The sequence below is a fragment of the Chrysochloris asiatica genome, unplaced genomic scaffold, assembly GCF_000296735.1.
Source record: "Chrysochloris asiatica unplaced genomic scaffold, ChrAsi1.0 scaffold00052, whole genome shotgun sequence".
Lineage (NCBI taxonomy): Eukaryota > Metazoa > Chordata > Mammalia > Afrosoricida > Chrysochloridae > Chrysochloris > Chrysochloris asiatica.
Genome location: NW_006408570.1, coordinates 90,622 through 114,317, shown reverse-complemented (window position 1 = coordinate 114,317; position 23,696 = coordinate 90,622). Strand labels below are relative to the sequence as shown.

At 46.4% G+C, this 23,696-nt stretch overlaps 1 protein-coding gene across 1 annotated transcript; it reads right to left on the bottom strand.

The window, feature by feature from the left end:
• Window positions 1-19,951: 19,951 nt before the first annotated feature.
• EGR4 (early growth response 4) lies at window positions 19,952-22,160 on the bottom strand. The gene is made up of 2 exons (XM_006862878.1): window positions 21,719-22,160; window positions 19,952-21,310 (listed from the first exon to the last, which is right to left on the bottom strand). Exons 1-2 carry the CDS (start codon window positions 22,158-22,160, stop codon window positions 19,995-19,997), a joined length of 1,758 nt encoding a protein of 585 aa, XP_006862940.1. The 3' UTR covers window positions 19,952-19,994.
• Window positions 22,161-23,696: the final 1,536 nt, after the last annotated feature.

The following is a 23,696-nucleotide window of genomic DNA, read 5'->3' as shown; positions in this document are numbered from 1 at the left end:
ATGTGGGAAACAATCGTGTATTATTTTTAAAGTCTCTCATGCGTGAGTTTTGTCTCTCCAAACAAGACCAACCATCGTAAGGTATGACTTCTCTAGCTTTCACTGTTACATGTTACTGGCAGAAACACAGATAAGCTTGTATTCCCCTGGCTTCTACTACCATGTGATCCCTGGTCTTTTCTGCAGTGGATATTATATTTTTTATTTGCCCAGCAAGTTCTTTGCACCTTATGGTAATAGCAACATCCCATCTTTTCTTTGGTGAGCTGCCCCTCCCCACTTCATGTGGTTTGGGTGGGATTGCTTATCCCAGTGCCCTGCAGGGTGGACACATGACTCAAGGCTAGTCAATCATAATACCACTATCTCCTTGGCTACATCATCCAGGCATGAGCACATTCTTCAAACTAAGCCAATCAGAGTCCTTCACTGGACATTTATATGGAAAATTGAGGAGTCCTCTTACCCCTCTGGGATTACTTGCTAAGATGATGAACTTGTCTGTAGCCTTGTACTATACACCTCCAACCCACCAAGTAAAGAAAACGTATGCATGGTGTAGAGAAAAATGTGGCAACATTCAAAGTGAACTAAGCCAAGAGTTTGAGAGAGGCATCACACATTTACCACATTTTCGCCCACATTTATCACATTTTTTCTAATAACCAGGGTGCAGTTATACACTAGACCCCGCTTTCTAATTATATGAATTGGTGAGGCCCCTTTTTTGCTTACAATAGTTTAAGTTGGATTTCTGTTGCTTCATCAAGAATTCTAACTTATACTCTCCCAAATCTATTGGCAATTCGAAACTACCAGTAGTTCCATGGGAGAAAGATGAGGCTTTCTTCTCCCATACAGATTGACAGCCTCGGAAACCCCGTACAGGGTCACTATGAGTCGGAACCGACTCCACGGTACTTAACAACAATAACAGCTTTCTCTCCTAAGATCTATTCAGGCGTCATTCAACATATATTTACTAAGTACTTATACCATGCCATCAATGATGCCAGGTGTGGTTAAAGATTCATGGAAAGACAGGATCTGGCTCCTGCCTTCAAGCTGCTTGTCATCTCCCGGCCAGAATGAAGAAGTATCAGATGATTATAGTCATGGGATATATGTCATATAAGAGGCAGGAGCTGGGTGCTTCATTTAGCCTAGTTTAAGGAAGAAGTCCAAGGTGCACTGAAGACATTAGCAAAGAACAAGGCTCTGTGAATTGATGGAATGTAAATTGAAATCTTTCAACAAATCGATGCAGCACTGGAGGCACTCACTCATCTATGCCAAGCAATTTGGAAGACAACTATTTGACCAGCTGACTGGATGAGATCCATATTTGTGCCCATTCCAAAGAGAGGTGACCCAGTGGAATACAGAAATCATCACACAATGTGATTAATATCACTTGCAAGTAAAAATTTGCTAAAGATAATCCCAAAACAATTGCAAACATATATTGACAGAGAACTGTCAAGTACAAGCCAGATTCAGAAGAGCATGATTTGGAATGATACCATTGTTGACATCAGCTGGATCTTGGCTGGAAGCTGAGAATACCAGAAAGATGTTACCTGTGCTTTATTGACTATGCAAAGCCTTTCTATCATATGGATCATGACAAGCTATGGACAACATTGTGGAGAGTATTCTGGAACACTTATTGTGCTCATGAGGAACCTGTACATAGACCAAGAGGCAGTAGTTCAAACAGTGAGGGAACACTAAATGGTTTTAAATTAGCAAAGGTGGTAGCCAGGGTTGTACTTTTTCACATACTTATTTAATCTGTATGCTGAGCACATAATCTGAGGAGCTGGATTATATGAAGAAAAACAAGGCACCAGGATTGGAGGAAGACTCATTAACAACCTGCAATATGCTGAAACCTTGTTTGCTGAAAGTAAAGAGGGCTTAAAATACTTACTGATGAAGATAAAAGGCAAAAGCTTTCAGTATGGATTGCACCTCAATGTAAAGAAGATAAAAATCTTCACCATAGGACCAGTAAATAACATCATGGTAAATGGAAAAAAGGCTGAAATTGTCAACAACTCCATTTTGCATGAATCAACCATCAACACTCATGGAAGCAGCAGTCAAGAAATTAAATGATTTGTTGCATTATGCAAATCTGCTGCATAAAACCTCTTTAAAGTGTTCAAGAGCAAAGATGTCAGTTTGAGGACTGAGGTATGACTGACCCAAGCCATGGTATTTTCAGTAACCTCACATGCATGTGAAAGTTGGATAGTGAATAAAGAAGACCATAGAAGAATTGATGCATTTGAGTTGGTGTTAAAGGAGGATATTAAAAGTACCATGGACTGCCAAAAGAACAAATCAATCAGCGTTGGAAGCAGTACAGCCAGAATGTGCCTTAGAAGCTAGGATGGCCAGACTTCATCTTTCACACTTCGGACATATAGTCAGGAGGGATCAGTTCCTGGAAAATATGTTTGGTAAAGTGGAGGGTAGAAGAAAAAGAGGAAGACCCTAAGTGAGATGGATTGGCACAGTGGCAGCAGGAATGCATTCAAATGTAGCAATAATTGTGAGGTTGGCCCAGGACCGACAGGGTTTTGTTCTGTTGTGGTGACAGAATGACTTGCAAGTGAAGTTAAGGATGAAGCATGGATTTGGGTTTTAAGTAACTGGGTAGATGGGGCTGTAGTTCAATAAGAGAGAAAGTGAAACAAAACATCTTTGGGGGAGCAGTAATGGATTTGTTGTAGATTTTGTGAGTTTGAGGCCCAGGAGGACTTGGAAGTAGAAATGTGTACATAGTTTACAATATGGGACCAAGAATACATTTTTGGAAATTAAAATGTAAAAGTAACAGTGGTTGAAACCAATCACAAAAGGCAAATATTATATGACCTCAGATATAAAAAGACAAAAGAAAGGCAAATATACAGAGAACAAAGTTTATTCCTGGTTATCAGGGGCAGAAGGGAGGAGGTGTTCAGGTGGTTAATGATGATGGAAAATTATATTAAGGTTAAGATTACACAGTTATAATTGCTGAGAGCTGTACACCTATAAAAAGTTGAATTGGCAAGTTGTGTGATAGATATATTTATAACAATGACCAAACTCCGCCCCCCCCCAAAACAAACAAAACAAAACAGAGTAGCTACTGAGGCTGCTTATGTACAACCAAATACCTCAGTGGGATTTGGTTCCTTGATTTGGAGATTTAGGATCATGGTTTCGTGGACGATTCCAGTTAATTGCCCTAATAATGTGTTTATTGCTTCTCTTATGCTTCCTTGCTCACTGTGTAGTACCTGGGTCTCAAAAGCTTGCAAGCAGCCATTCAAGGCACAACAATTAGCCTGTATTCACCTAGAACAACAGTGGAAGAAGGAGAGTTAGGAATAGGAGAAAACGAAATGTGTGGTTAGCTGTCTCCATGAACAATTGCTTCCATTGCCGTGAGACCAGAAGAACTGGATGGTGCCTGACTACCATTACTGAACATTTTAGTGATCAAAGATTCTATTGAAAAAGTCTCATCAAAAGGAGGAAAATGTAGAACAGTATTGCAAATTCACATGTACTTCCTGAATCCATGGAGGATGGGTAAACTCCTGAAACCATTACCTTATACTAAACATATCCCTGAAGTCATCTTAAAATAGATTATTAGTTTAGCCTAACTAATGTCTCAGCTATCCAGTAATGCAATAACAGAAATACCACAACAAACAGAAATTTCTTTTCTTAAAGTTTAGGAGGCTAGAAGTCCGAATTCAGAGTGCTAGTTCTAGGGTAAGGCTTAGTCTCTCTGTAGGCTTAAGTGAAGATCCTTGTGTCCTTTCAACATCTGTGGGCATTCATGTTCCTTGGAGACCTCCATGTGTATTGGCATAAATCTTCTCTTGGGTCTAGAAAGTTCTCAGCGCAGGGACCCCAGGTCCAAAGGATGCACTCTGCTCCCAGTTCTTCTTTCTTGGTGGTACTGAGTTCCTGCTCTTTCTGCTTGCTTCTCTTTCCTTTTTATCTTTTGTAAGCTAAAAGGTGATGCAAGCCATACCCTTGGGAAACTCTTTTTTATACCTCATCAGTGCTCATTAGGGCTTTCATCTCTCCCTAATTTCCTCACAACTGATTGGCTGCTTATGTCAGATCACATCAGCGAGGGATGATGATATCATTACCTAACTTCCAAACAATGCACAGAAAATCATGGCCCAGCCAAGTTGACACATATATTTTTTTTGGTGAGGGGGAAGCACAATTCAATCCATGACAACTAGGAAAAAGGCCTGCCTTGAGCATTATGCTCTTTTAAGAACTATGTATATAGGATGAAAATTTACAACAGCAACTCGAAAAATTAGATAGGAACTTAGGGCACAGTGAGTTGATGTTAATGAGGGAAAAAGAGGATGAGTCTCAAAGAATGTCATCAACATCACTAAATTGTACATGTTGGAACTGTTGAATTAGTGTATATCTTACTGTGTACATATCTCAACAGCAAGAACAAAGTAAAGAAAATTTACAAGAAACCAAGCAAAAAAGCAGTTGAACTGGCCCAGGGAGACAGATGAGACAGGGGCAAAGACAGACGTTCCGCAAGGAAGCAGAAGAGTAGAAAAACCCAAGAAATTCCTATGAACCAGCAGCTGAAATGAGAGACCTGGCATCTAAGAAACCTTCAAGCAGAGAGGGTTTCAAGGAAGAAAGGAGTAGGCAATAGTGGAGACACTAGTGACAACTAAAGTTAAAACTGTAGACAGGGTCCACTGATGTTTTTAGAGAGGACTGGTTTGGCAAGCCTGGCAGATGTGGGGTGAGGTGTGAGAGATGTAAGGATGTGAGTCGAGACAGTGAGCACCAGAGCTAACTGTGAACGGGGAAGGGAGGCAGCATAGTAGAATCTAGAAGCAGCTTTTAAGATGGAAGAGACCCGAATATATTTAAATGTTTCCTGTTATTGTTGTTGTTAAGTGCTGTCAAGTTGATTCCAACTCATAGTGGCCCTATGAAGTTTCTGAGGAGCAGCTTGTGAGTTAGAACTGTGGACCTTGTGGTTCAAACTGATTTTGCAGTCCAGTTTAGACCTAAACACTTAAGACAATTCTCTCTCTCTTTTTAAAATGCTTCTTAGAAGGATTCAATTGATGGTTTGGTTACAGGTAAACAATATTTCCATGTTGGTAGTTTATGACTAATACCAAACTCACGATCCCCAAATTTGCTTCTCTTTCTAACCCCAGATAGTTATTTCCAAGGTATCTCTGAAGTCTTAGTGTGTCCCTCCTCTTATATGTCAGCAATTACTGAGTTCTGTCAATGTTATTTCCTAAATATCTCTTGACTTTATCTATTTCTTGGTTTTCCTATAGTCACTGTCCCAGTCAGACTCATCTCCTCTTCTTTCCAGACCACTGATACTGTCTCTAACTGGGTCTCTAACTCCTCCTACTCCCCACCCTCCAACTTTAAATTCTTATGGTTTCCAAAGCTTTTTCTTTGCAAATATACGCCCAGTCACTTTTCCAGAAAATCTCTAAAATCTCTAAGACTGGTCATTTTCTGAGATGGAGTCCACACCATCTTGCCTATCCTCAGATTTGGTCACAATTGAGACACTCCAACTTTGCCAGCTGCAGCTGTTGCCACTGTTTCCCATGTGCATTCTGAGTGAGTCTTTAGGGGCTCAGCTCTACTGGAAAATATCACATGCCCCCCAAGTGTTGGCCCATACTGGTCCTTGTACCTGGAACTCCCTTTTCTTAACTGGTGAATAGTACAGGTACAACTCAAATGTCATCTTTTCCATAAATCATTCCTTGACCCCCAACTCCAGCTCAAATCACATACAGCCTAAATCACTCTTTACATACCTCTTCATGTATGGTGACAGGTATCACATACTGGGATAGTAATAGACTTGTTTGCACATCATACACTGGGGTTCAGAAACAGTGCAACTGACTCCTTCTTATATACAACAGACATCAGAATATTGTTAGAGGAATCACACTGCATAGAGACTGAGTTGATTGATTTCATGTAGCCAAAGTAATTTTCCACTATCATCTCCAAACTCACTGAGTTTGGTTACAATGAAACCAACCCAAGAATCACCTTGAATCACAGGTGCCTCCCTGGCTCTGCTAGTCACTCACTAGGAAGCAAAAACTTGCTGTATCTTCTTAATACTCTTTTGCTTTAGCTAAGCACCAAGGTTTGGAGTTGTCTGCTTCATTCTATTTCACCCAATCAGCAAAAAGATGTCAAGCACAAAGCCTTGGGTACACAAAGAAGAGTAAGATAGTCATTCCCTAAGGTGCTTGCAGGCTAATAATTTAAAGTGAACATTTACCTACTAATGATTCTGGTCAGACACCATGTTTCTCATTTAGTCCTCAACACAGTGCTGCCAGGTAGATGGTATCGTTTCCTTTTAAGGATGAGAAAACAGAGTTCGGAGTAGCCAGATCGCTTGCAATCAGAGTGACTGCAACAGATGGTTGTTTCAGTGGCTCCAATGAACCATGCCTCTTGCCTTTACGTGGTCCCCTCTCACCCTGACTCAGGGCTTAGCCATGTGACTTATTTTGACATTAGCAAGTTTGATGTAGGCAGAAGTCTAATAACAGTTGTCATTTTAGCTTGTCTTGGGATCCATATTATAAGAAACTTGAGCTTGACTACCATGATTGGATGCCATATATAGAAAGACCCTAGAAGACAAGAGGCCATCTTTGATGTTCCTCTCCAGCCAATCTCCCAGCTGACTGCAGCTGTGTGAGGGACTCCAAGTAAGACTAACAGAGCCCACAGCCATGAACAACCCAACCCACCGGCCATCAGAAATAATATATTCATTGTTGTTTTAACACCCTAAGTTCTGGGGTGGTTTGCTACACACCAGGTGAAAATCTGGAACTATGCCAGTCTAGGATTTAAACTCAGTACTACCTGTTTTTCAGAATTCATGCTTTCAGTCTCAGCACTGTGCTGAATTGGAAATAGAATGTAGCACCAACACTATAATATTCACAGGCAAGCCCACAGTAGTTGTGGTGGTTGTGGTTGTATTGTTGAGTCCTTCCGACTCATAGCAACCCTGGGGTATAGGGTTTCTGAGGCTGTAAATCTATACGGGAACAAAAAACCTCATCTTTCTCCGGAGGAGCGGCTGATGGATTTGAACTGCTGACCTTGCAGTTAGCAGACCAACACATAACCCACTATACTACCAGGGCTCCTTAAATATTTGTTGAATGAATGAATAAAAAGTGTTGTGCATTACCAGAGAGGTAGGAAGGTCCAGGGAAGTCAAAGGTAGGATGGCAAATACCATTCCAACAACCACGATTCCTTTCCCATTTCACATATTCCAAAAACAAAAACTAAGCTCAAATCAAACCAAACCTGTTGCAATTAAGTTGATGCCAACTTGTAATGACCCTACAGGACAGAACAGACCTGCCCCATAGGATTTCCAAGGCTATAGGAAAGGAGCCCTGTTGGTACAGTGGGTTAGGCATTGGGCTGCTAACCTTAAAGTTTTAGAGGGTCTTACAGTCTCAGAATCCCAACACAACAGTTTTACTCTGTCTAAGGAACTCTGGTAGCGGTTACGAATCAGGCTGTGAACCGCAAAGTCAGCAGTTCAAAACTACCAGCTATTCTGCGGGAGAAAGATGAGGCTTTCTGCTCCCGTAAAGATTTACAGCCTTGGAAATCCTATTCAGGGTCACTATGAGTCGGAACTGACTTGACGGCACTTAACAACACCCCAACAACATAGGCTCACTATGAGTCAGAATAGACTTTATAGGTTTGGTTTTTGAGTTTTTGTAGTTATAAAGACTATAAAGGGAGCAGACTGCCACATATTTCTCCCACAGAGCAGCTGGTGGGTTTGAACCACAGACCTTCGAAAAGCAGCTGAGTGCTTTAACCACTGTTGTTGTTAAGTGCCAAGGGGTTACTTCCAATCCATAGCGACCCTATATGAAGTTTCCAAGGAGAGGGTGGTGAGTCTGAAACACCAGCCTTGCAGTTCAAACCGACCTTATGATCAAGTCCTTACCCTACAGCGCCACACCAGGACTCCGCTTAAACCACCAGAGTTCCATAATTAAAACCAAGCTTCTTGTTAAGCGCAGTCAAGTCAGTTCGTAACCCTGTATAGGGTTTCCAAGAAGCAGCTCGTGGATAGCAGTCCAGTGTGTATCCTACAGCACCACACCTTAAATCTCTTTTTCTATTATATGCAGATCAGGCAAAATTAAGACATCACAGTTTGTTTTTTGATGGCCTCAGATAGTCTCTTCTCACACCCCACCCACAATTTCAGCTCCCCATCATGCCCCTGGCTATCTCCCCTCCCTCCCTTAGTGAAGCCTGGCAGGGCCGAACAGTCCTTTCCTCTCTCCATATAGAATCCACATGCAGGAGAGAAGCAGAAAAGGTGGAAATAACAGAAAGTGGAGAGGAAGGTTTGAATGGTAATAGATGGATTTATGAAGCTCTAAACTCAGTGCTTTCAGAAGCATCTGTATGCAGGTGGAGGAGGTATTTTAAGAAAGGGGAGGCAGCTGGAAATGTCCCCAGATAATAGCTATTTCTCCTCCCTCCCCCACCCACTCAGAGAGTCTGGGTTGAGTTCAGCTCTGTTCTCTGGCTCTAAATAAGAGGTTTCCTTTTATTCCAATTCCATTATGCCCCTCTTATGCCCCTGTGGGTGAGGAATAAAGGAATGTCCCCAGTCTCTCTAAAACCCTCTGACCCTCCCCCCTAAAAGGCTGAGCGCTAACGTGCACCTCCCACTGTAGTCGCTCCAACCTGGAAAAGACCCACAGGGTCAATGAATCCAGTCCTCTGCTTCCTAAGCAGTGCCGACTCTGCCTTCTCTGTTCTAAGCTTTCCTCCTCCCCACTTGCCTGCAAACATGCATACAGCTCCCAAGGTCACACACACAGACTCCAACACCTGGATCCCACACCCAGAAAACCATCTGGGCCCCTCGCTGCAGATTCAGCCTAAGGAACCAGCAGGCCCCACTCCATGCTTACAGGCAGATTGTGCAGATTGTGGGTAGTCACACACTCACATGCAAAGCAATGCAGTGGGGCACACTCACATCCCGAAAAGCCGTCTGCACACACTCGCGCAGGCACTCCGATGTGAAGATACAGAAACAGGCGTACACACCTCCAGACTACCACACGTGCACACCAGCACGCAGAGGCACCCAAACCCTCCCACCTTCAGACTCCCGCACAGGTGTCTAGCCAGGCCTCAACAACGAGTCCTTTCCCCGCCCCCCACCCCATCCCACCGCACCCCATCCAGATGCAGGTGGGGAGGACTTTGATTTGAGAAGCCTCCCTCTTTAGGATCCAGCGTCCTGGTGGGGATCTTGAGCCCGCCCCCTGCCCCCCAGCCAGGTTCAGGGAGCCCCAGGTGAGAGGGGGGAAGGGCAGCCTGGTCTCAAATCGGTCAGATTTTAATTCCTTAAATTAACCTCTTCCCTGCTTCTGGCCTGGCCTGTTCAGAATCCCTGCTTGTAGGGCGGCCTCGCGGGCCTCCCGAGAGCTGTAGGGAGATGGGAAGGAGGAGGCAAGGGCTCGGGGGTCCTCCCCGCCCTCCCTCTCCTGGAGCAGTTCAACAGCGCTCCCGAGACTCGCCCTTACCTCCTCCACCCCGCAGCGAGGACAGGCCCCGCGGCCCTCGGTTGGGGTGCAGAGGCGGCCCCTGGGTGCGGGGTCCAGACGCAGGGCCGCCTCGGGGCCTCGGATCCCGTCCCCCTTCGTAGTCTCCGGTGGCCGCCGCGGCTTGGGCCCCCGCCTCCCTCTCGGGGCGGGGGCGGCCGAGCCTCCAAGCCAGTCGCAGCGGGAGGGGCGCACAAACCGGGTGGGGGAAGGATGGAGAAGGAGGAGGGAGGAGGGGGCGCGCGGATGAAGGAAAGGAAGGGATGGGGGAAGGAGGAGGCGAGGAGGTGGGGCGGAGCCGGCCCCTCCTTCGGGGCGGGCTCTGCTGCTAGCTGGGGGTTGGCAGACGCAGCCTGAAGCTGCCGTGTAGGGTACCCCACATTTTTCGCTGAAGGTGGCTTCGATGGGGGAGGGGTCTGCGGCGTCTTTCGTGGGGGCGGGGGTAGCCGCGAAGGGAATGCTAGTGCTGCGCTCCTCCCTGCCTTCCTGACTTCCGACACCGCTCAATGCACTCTTCACGTCCCAGTCACGTCCAGCAGTGGCCTCCACTGCCCACCTTTAGAGATTGTCGCCAAATCCGAACCTTTCTACCTCACACTCTTGCGTGGGCGTGCTCCCACTCGTACCGAGGTGGACGGTCCTACTGGTGGAGAGGCGGGCGAGGGCCTGTACAGGATTTTCGAGGCTGTAAATCTTTACGGGAGCAGAAAGCCTCATCTTTCTCCTGCGGAGCAGCTGTTAGTTTCGAACTGCTGAGCTTGAGGTTTGCAACACGATTCGTAACCACTACGCTACCAGAGCTCCTTGTACCAGAGTTCTAAGTGGCCTCGTAGGCATGGACAAACCTAGGTCGTGGCCTGGGTAACCTCTTGGATTGGACATGTGGTCATTACAGAGATAGCTTAGACTGACCCCTTCTAGCGTCCCAAGAGAATCATGGGAGCTGGGGGAAAGGGTTGCTGCAGCCAGGCACCCTCATGTCTTCTGAGGTGTCGTCTGGGAGTATATGTTCCTATCACAAATCTCACCTTGGACCTAGAAGAGGAGGAAAGAGGCAGTGGCTCCGTGGCCCTGGTTTCCGACTACCCACCCCCACTTCCAACTTGACCATGCCCGACGTCTGGTTTCCTGAGACAAGCGCCTAGTGTAGTGTCCTGCCCTTATCCAGCTAGTGAGGAAGGAAACAGTCTGGCTGTCCTAGACATGGAGGAGGTTTGCAGGCTGCTGAGGAGTCTTAAGAAATCTGGGAGGGTTTCAGTTGAGCCTCGGATGAGGAAAAGGGAAGAGGCTTTTCAGGCTGTGCACCAAGGCTATGAGAGGCAGTCTGCTGCAGCAGAGCAGGAATCCAATATAGCCCAGCATTCGCCAGTAAATCTAAGGTTGATGAGGACTTCCCTTGACCTTATCTTATTTCTGTGATGGCAGAGGCATTGGGGCATTTGGTTTTAGGAAAGATAATTTGTAGATTTGTTGTAAGATTGATTGCCTTTGGTGCAGAGACAAATTAAGGACTGAGGTCTGATGCTGGCAAATCTGGTCAAACTCTCTCCTCTTCCCACTTAAACTTCTTTTCTTCCTTTCAGTAGAATGTCCTTCCTCCTCCAGGAAATCTTAGATTGAGTGAAGAAGAAATCAACAGCTCTTTTTAACCAAGTGCCAGACATCAAGCTAATGCATATTGTCTTCTTAAAAGACCTGGTGGTTGCTAATGAGTTGGTTTTGACTCAACTTGACTCCATGTGTACAAAGTAGAACTGCTCCATAGGGTTTTCAGTGCTCTGACTTTTGGAAACAGATTGCCAGACCTGTCTTCTGAGGCACTTCTGACTAGATTCAAACCATAAACCTTTCAGCTAGGTATTTGAGTGCTTAGCCATAAACCTATTATTGTTAAGTGCTGTTGAGTTGGTTAAGACTTATAGTGACGCTGTATAGGGTTTCCAAGGGTGGCTGGTGGATTTGAACTGCTGACCTGTGGTTCGTAGTCCAGTGCTGATCCTACTGCACCACACCAGGAATCTTATTAGGTAGGTATTATCATTATCATCCTCACTTTATACAGATCAGGATGCTAAAGTTCAGGTCTCAACAAATGGCACCAACAGGATTTGAACTTAAATTGCCAGACTCTAAGGAGCCCTGGTAGTGTAGTAGATTATGAACTGGGCTGCTAACCACAAGGTCAGATCTACCAGTCACTTCACGGGAGAAAGATGAAGCTTTCTGCTCCAATAAAGATTTATAGCCTCGGAAACCCTATATGGGATCGCTATGAATCGGAACCAAACTGGTGGCACATCACCACCACCAAAGTCTATGGGTAACCATAGTGTCTTCTTGCCACCCTTTGCTGTAAAGGAGACGACTGAGTTCTGCTAAAATGAAGACTCACTATATACACCTACTTTTCCAGACAGCCCCAAATATCCATTTATAGGCACCTTGGCTCCATCTTTGTTGTTGGGATAATTGTCTGTCCTTATTCTGCTTCCCGTCAATGTGATGACATCATTTTGGTCATGTTTGAGTCTGAATCGACTCTATGGCAACTCGAATAGTTTTTTAGATAGATTGTTGTTGTTAAGTGCCGTTGAGTTGGTTCCGACTCATAGCAACCCTGTATAGGGTTTCCAAAGGAGCTCTGGTAGTGTAGTGGTTATGAGTCAGGCTGCTAACCTCAAGGTCAGAAGTTCAAAACTACCAGCTGTTCTATGGGAGAAAGATGAGGCTTTCTGCTCCCATAAAGATTTACAACCTATGCAGGGTTGCTATGAGTCAGAACTGGCTTCACATCTCACCACCAACCAACTAACTGTAGGGTTTCCAAGGCTTTTGAAAATCTTTGCAGGAGCAGAAAGCCTCATCTTTCTCTGAGCAGCTGGCAGGTTGGAACCACTGACTTTGTGTTTTGCAGTCCAGTGCTTGTTTTATGGAGCTACTGCACATTCCAAAAGCTTCAAATATATACACAAATTTTTTAAAGAGATTTGTAAGGAGTCCTGTATAGAGCTGTACCATAAGCACTGTATTGCTAACCACATGGTCAGTGATTCAAAGCCACCAGCTGCTCCCTGAAACAACACTTAAAAACAAATATATGAGTGTGCCTTTTGTGTATGTGTGCATGCATGCAATTCATGTGTGTGTAGATATGCATCTATACATCTGTGTGTGTACTGTGTACTCGTGTGCATGAGTTTGTCAGTGCATGCAATTGTATAAGCAAGCACGTATTTGAATGCATATGTTGGTATGTGTATATGCATGTGCATGAAGTGTGTACTTGCATGTACAAGTGCATGCATGAGTATGTGCACATTTATAAGTGTGCACATTTGAATCCATACAGTATATATGTGTGTAAGTATGTGTGTATTTGTGTATCTGTGTGCATGTATGTATGCATGTGCATGTGTGAGCTGTGCACATCTATGTGCACATGCATGTGTGCATATGTACCCATGATACATTTCACAAACAACAGTTCCTGCTTGGTTGTTATGGGAACCATGGTTCTAAAAATGTTAAACTGAATCTCACTCCATGTGGGCCTGAGAAACGAAAAGAAAGCAAGAGATGAGCAACAGACACATCTGGGGTCCCAGAGGCCAGGTGCCACTCATGGGCTTGGAGAGATGGGACTGGTCCACACCAGTCAAAACTGTAGCCCCGCTTGGGAACGCCATGCACAGAACAGGGCCTCAAGCCTGCTGCTGTTCATCTCTCCCATCTGATTCTTCCTCCTGCCTTTTCTTCTCTTTCCCTGCTTCATACTCTGCAGCCATCTTCTTTCCTTTCTCTTTTCTCCTCCTTTTAGGCCTGCTTTTCTGGTCAACCAATCAATACAATAATTAGTGATTTAAGCAAATGTGTTAGCTAGTAGTCTTGGTGATATCAGACAAGGTGGATCAGACATGGTCTCTGCCTTTGAAGGCTGCTCAGGTTGTAGTTGGGGTGGGGGTGGGGGGTCGGGAGGATTTGCGGTAAACATGAGGGCAGAAATCTTAGAGAGACAAGGGAGGAAGGAAGTTGGAAGCTTAGTTTGGATCAGATATGGAGGGCTTTAACTGAAAGAGTAAGGAGCCCGGGTAAGTGCTTCAGGGCTAACCAAAAGTTGGAGGTTTGAACTCACTCAGAAAGACCTGACAGTCTGCTCTCAGAAAGATGGCAGCCTGGAAACCCCTATGGGGGCAGTTCTAGCCTATCATATGGGGTTACTACGCAGCAAAATTGACTCGATGGCACCCAACAACAATTGAAAGGAAGGTAAAAACCAAGGTCGGTTTGGGATAAAGCACTAGTATACCATGAATAAGGAGCTCTCGTAGCGTAGTGGTTACAAATCAGGCTGCTAACCTTAAGGTCAGCAGTTCAAAACTACCAGCTGTTCCACGGGAAAAAGATGAGGCTTTCTGCTCCCGTAAAGATTCGCAGCCTCGGAAATTCTGTGCAGGGTCACTATGAGTCAGAACCGACTCCACAGTTACTTAACAACAACAACAACATACCATGAATGGTGTTTTAGGAAGTTTACCGTGCTAGTGCTGTGCAGTGTGGAATGGAAGTAGAAGAGACCAAAGGAAGCACTGCTTTGATGTAGTGAAAACGTGAAATTGTTCATTGCAGACGAGTAAGTAAGCACGATAAGTGCTTACCTTGCTTATTGGGTAATCTGTCCCAGGCAAACAGTTTAGAATAGGGTAAGCAGGCTATGGGGGCTGAAGTGAAGGGAGAGGAAATAGTAGACATTGTCAAACTTCCCCCACATTCCACCTCATCAAGATTCTTATTAATCTTCTCTGTACCTCCAAAGGGAGACTCAGGACTCAAGTGTATGTTGACTTCCTCAGGTGCCCTGGAAATGGAAAAAAGTTGGGAACATTCCCCCAGCACATGGTGAGCACTCACTATTTGTGGAATCAATGGATATATGGATGTGCGCTTGTCTTGGAACTGGAAGTGCCATGTACAAGGCCCATCTGAGCCTCTCGCTGTCCATGTGTCTGTTTAAAAAATCCCCAGAACTCTTAGGCCTGCCTCAGTTTCCTCCTGTATACAATGATGGGGTTGGACAAAATGCTCTTACAAGTTTCTTCCAACTACAATGTTATTATATGATTCTCGGCAATTGTCAGAGTTCCGGTGTGGTGCTGTTGGATAAACACTGGACTGCAAGGTTGACAGTTCAACTCCACCAGCCTTGGAAACCCTATACAAGATTGCTATGAGTCCTAACAGACTTGACAAAACTTAACAACAGACAATTGTCAAAACCAGGAGGAATGTATGTGTGTGTGGTGGTGGCTTATACCAAGGTGCTAGCAGTAGGCACAGAAAGGACAAATGTGGAAACGTTTTAACACTGACATCCTTTGGCTTCAGTTTTCAGCAATATTGTGGACTCAATAACCTAACGACCCTCCTACAACAGAAAATCTGGAATGCGTCACAAACTATACCAGGCATCTCCTGAAATGCTTAGCTAAACTTGCAGGAAAATAAGGAAAATCTACATGGACTGAAAACCAGGGAGGTGAAACTAAGAATTGTAAGCAGGAGATATGCTTTGACCAACACCAGAAGGCCTGGAGAGAGAAGCATATTGAGTGTCTATCTTGACTTGCACCCTGGTTGGAGAATGTATAAGTATTCAGGTTTTGGAGTTTAAAGTCACATTACCTGCATGGTATATTGAAACACCAAGACATCAACATAAAGATTGGTCTCACAATAGATACATATTGTGAATAGCATTGCAATGTTATTCACAATAGCAAAAGGCTGGAGACAACCTAAATGTCCATCAGCACAAGAATGGACTTTGTACTTACACACAATGGAATACTATGCAACGTTGAATAATAATGATGGATCAGCAAACACCTCATAACATGGATTAACCTGGAGCAAAATTATACCGAGTAAAATTAGTCACAGAAGAACAAATATTGTATGAAACCACTGTTGTAAAAAGCTAAGAAAAGGTTTTCTTGTTAAAAGAAAACCTCCTATGATGGTTATTAGGGGTGGGTGGTTGTTGGTGGTTGTGTGCCCTTGTATTGGTCCCGACTCATAATGACCTTGTATAGGGTTTTCAAGGATGTAAATCTTCAGAAGTAGAAAGCCTCATCTGACCTTGTGGTTAGCAGCCTTAACGTATAACCAACTACAGTACCATGGTGGGAGAGGGAAGGAAAATTATTCAATGGATAGAAGGTAGAACATGTTGTTAACCTGGGTGGTGGGGAAGGCAACATACAACAAGAGGAAAGATGAAGGTAGCAGGAAACACAGAAGAAATGCAAGCATTAAAGGGAAAAGAGGTATAGACTGTTAACTGATGGTACATGGAGGGGATTCATAATCTGAAGTATGATTTGTTGAATATAAAACTGATGATCTGCTCTGTAAACTGTCACTCAATTCTCAGTAAAAAAAAAAAAAATTTAAAAGTGGTTTCCATCAGATGATACTCCTGGAGTACCTAGCAGGAACAAGCACAAAACTGCTCTGGAGAAATCGCCAGCAAACATGAGCTCATAAGCTAAAAATTACATAAAATGAAGCAGTGCACCATGAATGAGTGTGGATAAGACCTTGGAGAACTTAAATAAGATCCAATGGGTTTGGGTGGCACCTGGAGGAGGGAGGAGTCAAAGGTGAAGCCCAACTGGGATTCAAAACTGGGACCAAAACAAATTATGCTTACCTTTAGCAGAAACTGCATGTATGGAAGAATGGTTAGATTTTAGACAGAATCTATTTTAAATAAGTGAGTCCTGGCAGTGCAGTGGTTAAAGCAAGAGCTCCCAGCTGCATCTTTTTCTATGGGAAAAAGATGTAATTAGTCAGCTTCCATAAGATTTACAACTTTGGAAACACTATGGAGTATTTCTGTCCTATAGGGTCTCTATAGGCTAGACTTGATGGCTTGCAAATTAGTTTGGTGGTGGTATGCCGTAGAGTAGGTTTCAACTTACAGTCGCACTGTATAGGGCTTCTGAGGCTGTAAATCTTTACGGGAGCAGAAAGCCTCATCTTTCTCCTGTAGAACAGCTGGTAGTTTCGAACTGCTGACCTGACTCATAACCACTATGCTACTAGAGCTCCTGGTGTTGTTAAGTGCTGTCGAGCCAGTTCCTACTCATAGCGACCCTGTTTCCGAGAAGCGACTGGTGAGTTTGAACCACCTACTTTGAGGTTCAAACTGACCTTTGAGGTCGAGTGCTTGTCCTATGGTATTACACTAGGACTCTACCAGAGCTCCTTAAAAGATACCAAATACTCAACCACGTGAAAGCATTTAGCACCTAGAGAGAGAAATGGGAGAGGGAATGGGCAGATTTCACTTGGTCATTTTGCCTTTGGTAAAGTGAACTGCAGTCCCAGGGTGGTGCAAATGGGTAACAGCTTGGCTGCTAACCAGAAAGTCAGAGGTTTGAGTTTACCCAGACACACTTCAGAAGACAGACCTGGCAATCTACTTTAAAAAAGAAATCACCACTGAAAGCCCTATGGAGCACAGTTCTACTGTGATGCACATGGGGTCACCATGAGTCAGAGTTGAAGTTGACTTTGTGGCAAAGGATGTGGTTTTGTTTTTTAAACTGAACTGTAAGGGTGGAGAGCAAGCCAAGCTGAAAGTGAAGGGATGAAGAAACCAGGCGATTGGTCATTCAAGAAGAGATCGGCTCAGAATAGAAAAGAAAGAAACCCCCAGAAACAGGCATTCTCCCATCCTTAGCAGAAAGAAGAGATGGGATGGGTAGGCAGGCTTTTCAGGCTGTAAGGTTTGCGCAAGGTTCCAGAATGTAAAAAGCTTTGGGGCAAGTAGCTCAGAATGAAGGGAGGGACAATTCTGACCCATTCCCACCATTCCCATCTCCTTTTTCTTCACCATCCCTAGTCCTCAAAGTCTTGAAAGAGTCACCTAGAAAGAGAGCTAGGGAAAAGAGGTCCTGGTGAGTGCATGACTTGGTACTACCTCCTGGAGAAGATCCTTTGTGGGAAGAGTAACTAAGATGACTGTGAGCCTCTGACAAGCACCTGCTCTTCCTGGGTGTGGCTCTGCCCATCAGTCAGACTCAGGTATGTTCTGAGTGATGTCATTCTCCAACAGATGCATAGGCAGTGCTGCAGCCTCTGTGCCACTGAACATTCTGGCTAATCTCAGACAGCACAGAAATCCTGCCTTCTGCTGCTGTTGCTGTCACTACGGCCTGAGACTCCCTCTCTTTGCCCAACTTGTTTCTCACCTCCTGGCAGGAAACCAAGGAGCCTTGGTGCCACAGTTGGTTAAGTGTTGGGCTGTTAATGGAAAAATCAGTGGTTTGAACCCACCAGCCATTCCATGGGAGAAAAATGAGGTAGTCTGCTTCCATAAAGATTTATAGCCTCAGAAATCCTATAGAGGCAGTTCTACCCTGCCCTGTGGCAATGAGTCTATGGCAGTGGGCCGGCAGGAAGCCTTTCCAAACGGCTATTAAGCTCAGGTGCTTCCATTCATGGGTAGGAAAAGGAGCATATGCTTTGGAAGCAGAACTGTTTGACCCTTTCTGTTCTTAGGTGTTTTACCCAGCAAGTTATCTAATCACTGCATTGCTTTCTATTTTTGAAATGGGTTATATGCCTGCTTCACTCCAGATTATGAGGTGGTTGTTTCCTGTCAAGTTGATTGTGATTCACAGAGAACTGTATGACAGAGTAGAATTGTCCCATAGGGTTTACTGGGCTGAAATCTTCAGAGAAACAGCCTGCCAGGTCTTTTTTCCACAGAGCAGCTGATGTGTTCAAACTATTGACCTTTCAGTTAGCGATTGACTGCGTAACCATTGTGCCATCAGTGCTCCTTTGTGAAGATTAAGGAAGACATATGAACAATGCTTGATACCTAAACCTTGTAAACAAGTTCCAGAAACAGCTCCTTATGTTGTTGCTGTTATTGTTAAATGTCATTGACTGGGTTCCGACTCATAGGGATGCTGAAACTCCAACCTTGTAATTCAAACCGACCTTGCAGTCCAGCGCATTAGCCTGCAGCACCACTCCAGGACTCCCTTAGGTTGTTGTTGTTTGTTGTTAAGTGCCATTGAGTCGGTTCCGACCCATAGTGACCCTGTATAGGGTTTCTGAGGAGCAGCTGGTGAGCTTGAACCACAGCCCTTGCAGTTCAACTGGCTTTACAGTCTGGTGCATTAACCCACAACGCCCTTAGGTTAGTTGTGATTAAATTATAAGTACTCTCTGATTCACAATGAATTCAAGTTAAGACAGCCATACTTAAAATTGTCTCTTTTTTTTTTTCTGTACACCTTATTAGTAATGTGTACTACATACAATCTTAAAATATACCTGTAAGTTTATATGTGATATTTCTAACCCCCATGGACAAATAGTGACTAGTTTTATAAAGATATTGATAATAAAAGGCGATAAAAAATAACAGCAATGAGTTATTCAACCCGTTGAATACCTACTCATGCAAAACCTACTTACCACTGAGTCTGCCCAGCAGAAACCCCTCATAAGTCAGGGACTACCTGTAATTCATTAATTCAAACATATTTATTGAATGCTTACTAGGTGCCACAATGCCTGTCAGGTGTGCCTGACAGTAGGTGTGTGATATGTCTTGATTTATGTACTCCCTCTCAATTCAGAGCCTGGACTTCATGAGCATGGGGAGTTTCCTTTTCTTCCTACACTTTACTCATATTCTCCTGGGAGAGATGCTGGGGGCAAAGGGTCAGGAGCTTTGATGACAGATTCAGTAAGCTTTTAGCACAATAATTTTAATTGCAAAAATAAACAGTTTTGTCAACTGCTTGAGAGTAGCATCTGCTTTACAAAAATTAACAACAACAACAAAAAATAACCCCAAAGCAAAACGTTACATCCAATGGCTGCTGGAAACGACATTGCTGTACAAAGTCCCGCGCGCGCGAGACCGGCTCGGCGCTGCCCCAGCCTGTCTCTGAGGGGCATGGGAAGGGCGTGGGGCGTGCGCCAAGTACAAAAAAGACTGTCTTGAGTCCCAAAGAAGTGCCTACTCAGTGGGTGACCTGAGAAGGCTTTTCCCTAGCAAGGCTGGCAGCTAGGGCCGAGGGAGCTGTCCGCAGAGCTAGTGCTGAACGGGACGTGTGCGATGGGTGCTTCACTGAAACTGAAGGCGGGACCCGAGGCTCACACAGCGGCGCGGGGGGAAGAGATGGAAAGGGGAGCGATTGGGAGGTGAAGGAAGGGGAGGGGGGTGTCTTCTTGTGCACGCCTAGTGGCGGCGCCCTAATCTACAGACTCATTTTTCGCTCACAGGGCGGCGAAGGAGAGGCCTAGCGAATAAAAGCCAAGGCCCTTGAGCCGCTCCTCGGCACGTGCCTTCTGCTTGAGGTGCACCTTGCTGTGCCTTTTCTTCTCGTCGCTGCGCGCGAAGCGGCGGCCGCACACGTCGCAGGCGAAGGGCTTCTCACCAGTGTGGGTGCGCACATGGGTGGTGAGGTGGTCGCTGCGGCTAAAGTTGCGGAGGCATATACGGCACTGGAAGGGCTTGTGGCCTGTATGGATGCGCAAGTGGCGGTTGAGCTCGTCTGAGCGTGCAAAACTGCGCACACAGCTCTCCACTGGGCAAGCAAAGGCTTTGGCATGAGGCCGCGGACAGAAGCAACGAGCGCTGCACTTGCCTCCCCGGCGCCCCTTGCGTCGAGGCTTGGCTGGGGGGAATAGGGCGGGTGGCGGCCCGGGAGTAGCAGCCACGCCACTGCCCCCAGGGATGTCTGCCACTAGAGGTTTCGGTAAGTCCTCCGCTGCGCTTCGGAGACCCAGTGGGGAAATCTGAGGCTGCGTACTGGTCAGAAACTCTCCACCGTCGCCGCTCCCCCCACCCTCCCCACCAGGAGGGGTCAGGAGCCCAGGGAGGCCATCAGCCCCCTCCCCTAAGTCACCAGGGGCCAGAGGGAAAACGTCGTAGGCCTCAGCGGGATAGAGTCTGTTGGCTGGGCCGGCCGGCAACTCTGCCGGGCAGCTGATAGACAGCAGGTCTTCAATCTTGGCTCCCATGGCGGGGAAACGGGCCTCGGGGGTGGCCTGGTAGCCTCCCTGTAACTCACAGCTTCCTGGAGCCCCATTAGAGAGCAGTTCCCAGGGAGAATAAGGACCGCTGAAGGCAGAGGTAGCGTCCAGCGCTGGAGAGGCGGGAGGCGCTCGAAGGCCCGGCTTGACGTCGGGCGGGGAGAGCTGCGGTTCGTATAGGCACTGCGAGGGGGCGCCCGCGGAGGGCGAAGCCTCCCAAAACGCCTCCGGAAAGGCTGCAGAGCCCAGATCCGGAGAATACAGGTCTGGCAGACCCGGCAGCAAAGCGTCGGAGCCCGAAGGAAAGGGGACATCTAGTGCAGACCGGGATGCTGCCACCTCAGGGCCGGGAAAAGGTGTCAGGCCTAGGATGCCTGACATGAGGTTGAAGAGTGCCTCTGGGTCGTGCGGATGTTCAGGTACGGCCTGGATGAAAAAGCTACCGCTGTAGCTGAGGCCGGGAGGGGGCGTGGGCGCAGGCCCCTCCAAGAAGCAGGAGTCGGCTAAGTTTCCCCCGGCGCCGCAGCTGCTCAAAGCCCAGCTCAAGAAGTCGCCTGCTGAGGATAGAGCAGGAATCAACTCTGGGCACCTCAAACAGGGAGCCTTCTGAACCCGCAGCTCTTGCCCACGAAGCCCACGGTGTGCACGGACACAAAGTACCTTTTGCACACTGTACCAGCTAGGAGCTGAAATACCCTCCAAGATGCACATATAAGCATGCACACGCAAAACACACGTGCACAGGCAAAAGGACGCCCTGATGCGTGCACAGGTTCCTGCAGAGGCGCTGGCGGCCTGGTGGGTATGAAAATGGGAATAGGGGTACGCGCCCCAGGCCCCCGAGCCTCCCATGGCCGCTACCCCTTCAGCTCTCTAGTCCCAGTCCTAGTCCTTGCTCGTTCTCAAGCACTGTGCGCCCCCGTGCTGAGCTGCCGTCCGAGTACGCCCCCGGCCACGCTCCTTACCTCCGGGGTAACCGTTGGCCACTGGTGTGTCCCTGGCAGGCAGCCGGGGTTCGATGCTGGATTCCGTGCAACAGCCCTCGGTGGGCTTGATTAGGAGCGCGTCGGGACCAGAAAACTCGCTGAGGTGGAGCATGGCGCGGCGGCGTCTGCGGGGCGCCGGGGGCCTCGCCCGCTGGGATTGGGGGCGCGCGGCTGGAGGGGAAACCAGTGGTCGGGGCACCCTGCGACGCGTAGAACCAGGCGCCCGAGTTCCTGGTTCAAGGAGCTCGTCTTTGGGCAAAGAGTCGCGAGACCGCGGCGCCCTTGTTCGCCGGGACCGGCCTGAGGTGGCGGCTTCTTGCCTCTCCAAAACGCAGCCAGGCTCCCCCAGTCCGCGTCCCCCCCACTTATATAGCAGCGGAGGCTCTGGTTCTGGGCTTCCGACTCTCCCGGCCACTGCCATTTCGGGAGGCCCGGGTTCTGCCGCCGTGACGTAAATGCCCAAACATGGACACAGGATGTGTGCCGGGGACTCCCGAAAAGGAAAGCTCGGGCTGTGATGTCACCGCCGCCACCGCCGCCGGGCTCGCGCAGCTGCGTGCGGGCGCGCTCTAGGAGCTTGTAGCCCGTGTGCGTCGGGGCCGCGGATTCGCCCAACTTGGGGGAGGGGGCTGCGCCATGTGGGGCTCGAGCGACTAAAGCGCGCACTTCGCTCCTGGAGCGGGAGGTAGAGGACCCAAACGAAGACCGCCAGGTCTTTGGGAGTCCATATTTAGGGTTCGAATTCACCGTTTTCCAATTTCTAGCTGTTGCAATTCATTTCCCTCAATGTCAGTTTTCTTATCTGTAAAATGGAGATGTTTTTACCTACCTTGTAAATTTGCTATGGAGGGTAATTGCGTTGGAGCATATGAAATGCCAGGCACAAAGGCACTCAGTGAACGATAGAGATTATTGCTGTTATTCATTGATTTTTTTGCTTACAACTAGGGAAAAAATTATTACTTAAATCGAAAAATACAGTAATATTTAATTATGCAGGGATCCTGATCAATTACTACAGCGGGGTATATTTTAAATGGAAACTTAAAAGCTCCTCTTTTCCCCACCCCAATTCTATCCCCTCAAATAATAATATTTAAGTTTCTCTGGTATTTTTTTCAGAAAATCTTTGTCTATCAGCTTAGGTACTGTTCTGCTGAGTTTTTTCACTTAAAATAGCTTGGAAATTACTCAATGTGGGAACATTTTAAGGGTTGCATAGTACTCTAGGAGTCCTGGTGTGGTGTTGTGGGTTAATGCGCTGAACTCTAAGATCGGTTTGAACAGCAAGATAGGCCATTCAAACTCACCGATTGCTCCTCAGAAATCCTACACAGGGTCTCTGTGAGTCAGAACCAACTCGAAGGTACTTAACAATAGTATTCCGTGAAACAGTGGCACTGTGGGATAAGCACTGGGCTGTGAACTACAAGGTTGGCAGTTCAAGCCCACCAGTGGGAGAAAGATGAAGGTTTTTACTCCTGCAAAGATTTACAGCCTGGAAAACCCTATACAGGGTCGATATAAATTGGAATCAACTGGATGGCACTTAACAACAACATAGTACTCCATGGTAAGGGAAGACCATATTTTAGTTAATTTGTGCCTTATTCATGAACATGTAGATAGTTTCCCACCTTTTGATTTTACCTAGTTACCTAGTAACAAACAAATTTAGAAGTTAAGCTTTGGGTAAGGCTCCCTTGGTAGACTCTAGGGGAAGGACCTTGTTCCTTGGTGCCTTGTTCCTACTTGTGATGTGGCATCTCTTTTCCCCATCTCTGCTTGCTGCTCTTTTTGTATGTCAAAAGAGCAACTCAACGCTCAAGCCACCTTATTAACATAACAAAGAAACCATACCCAAATGGAAGTATAGACACAAGTATAGAAGGAGCTCTGGTAGTGTAATGGTTATGAATCTCGAGCTTCAAACCGTGAGGTCAGCAGTTCGAAACTG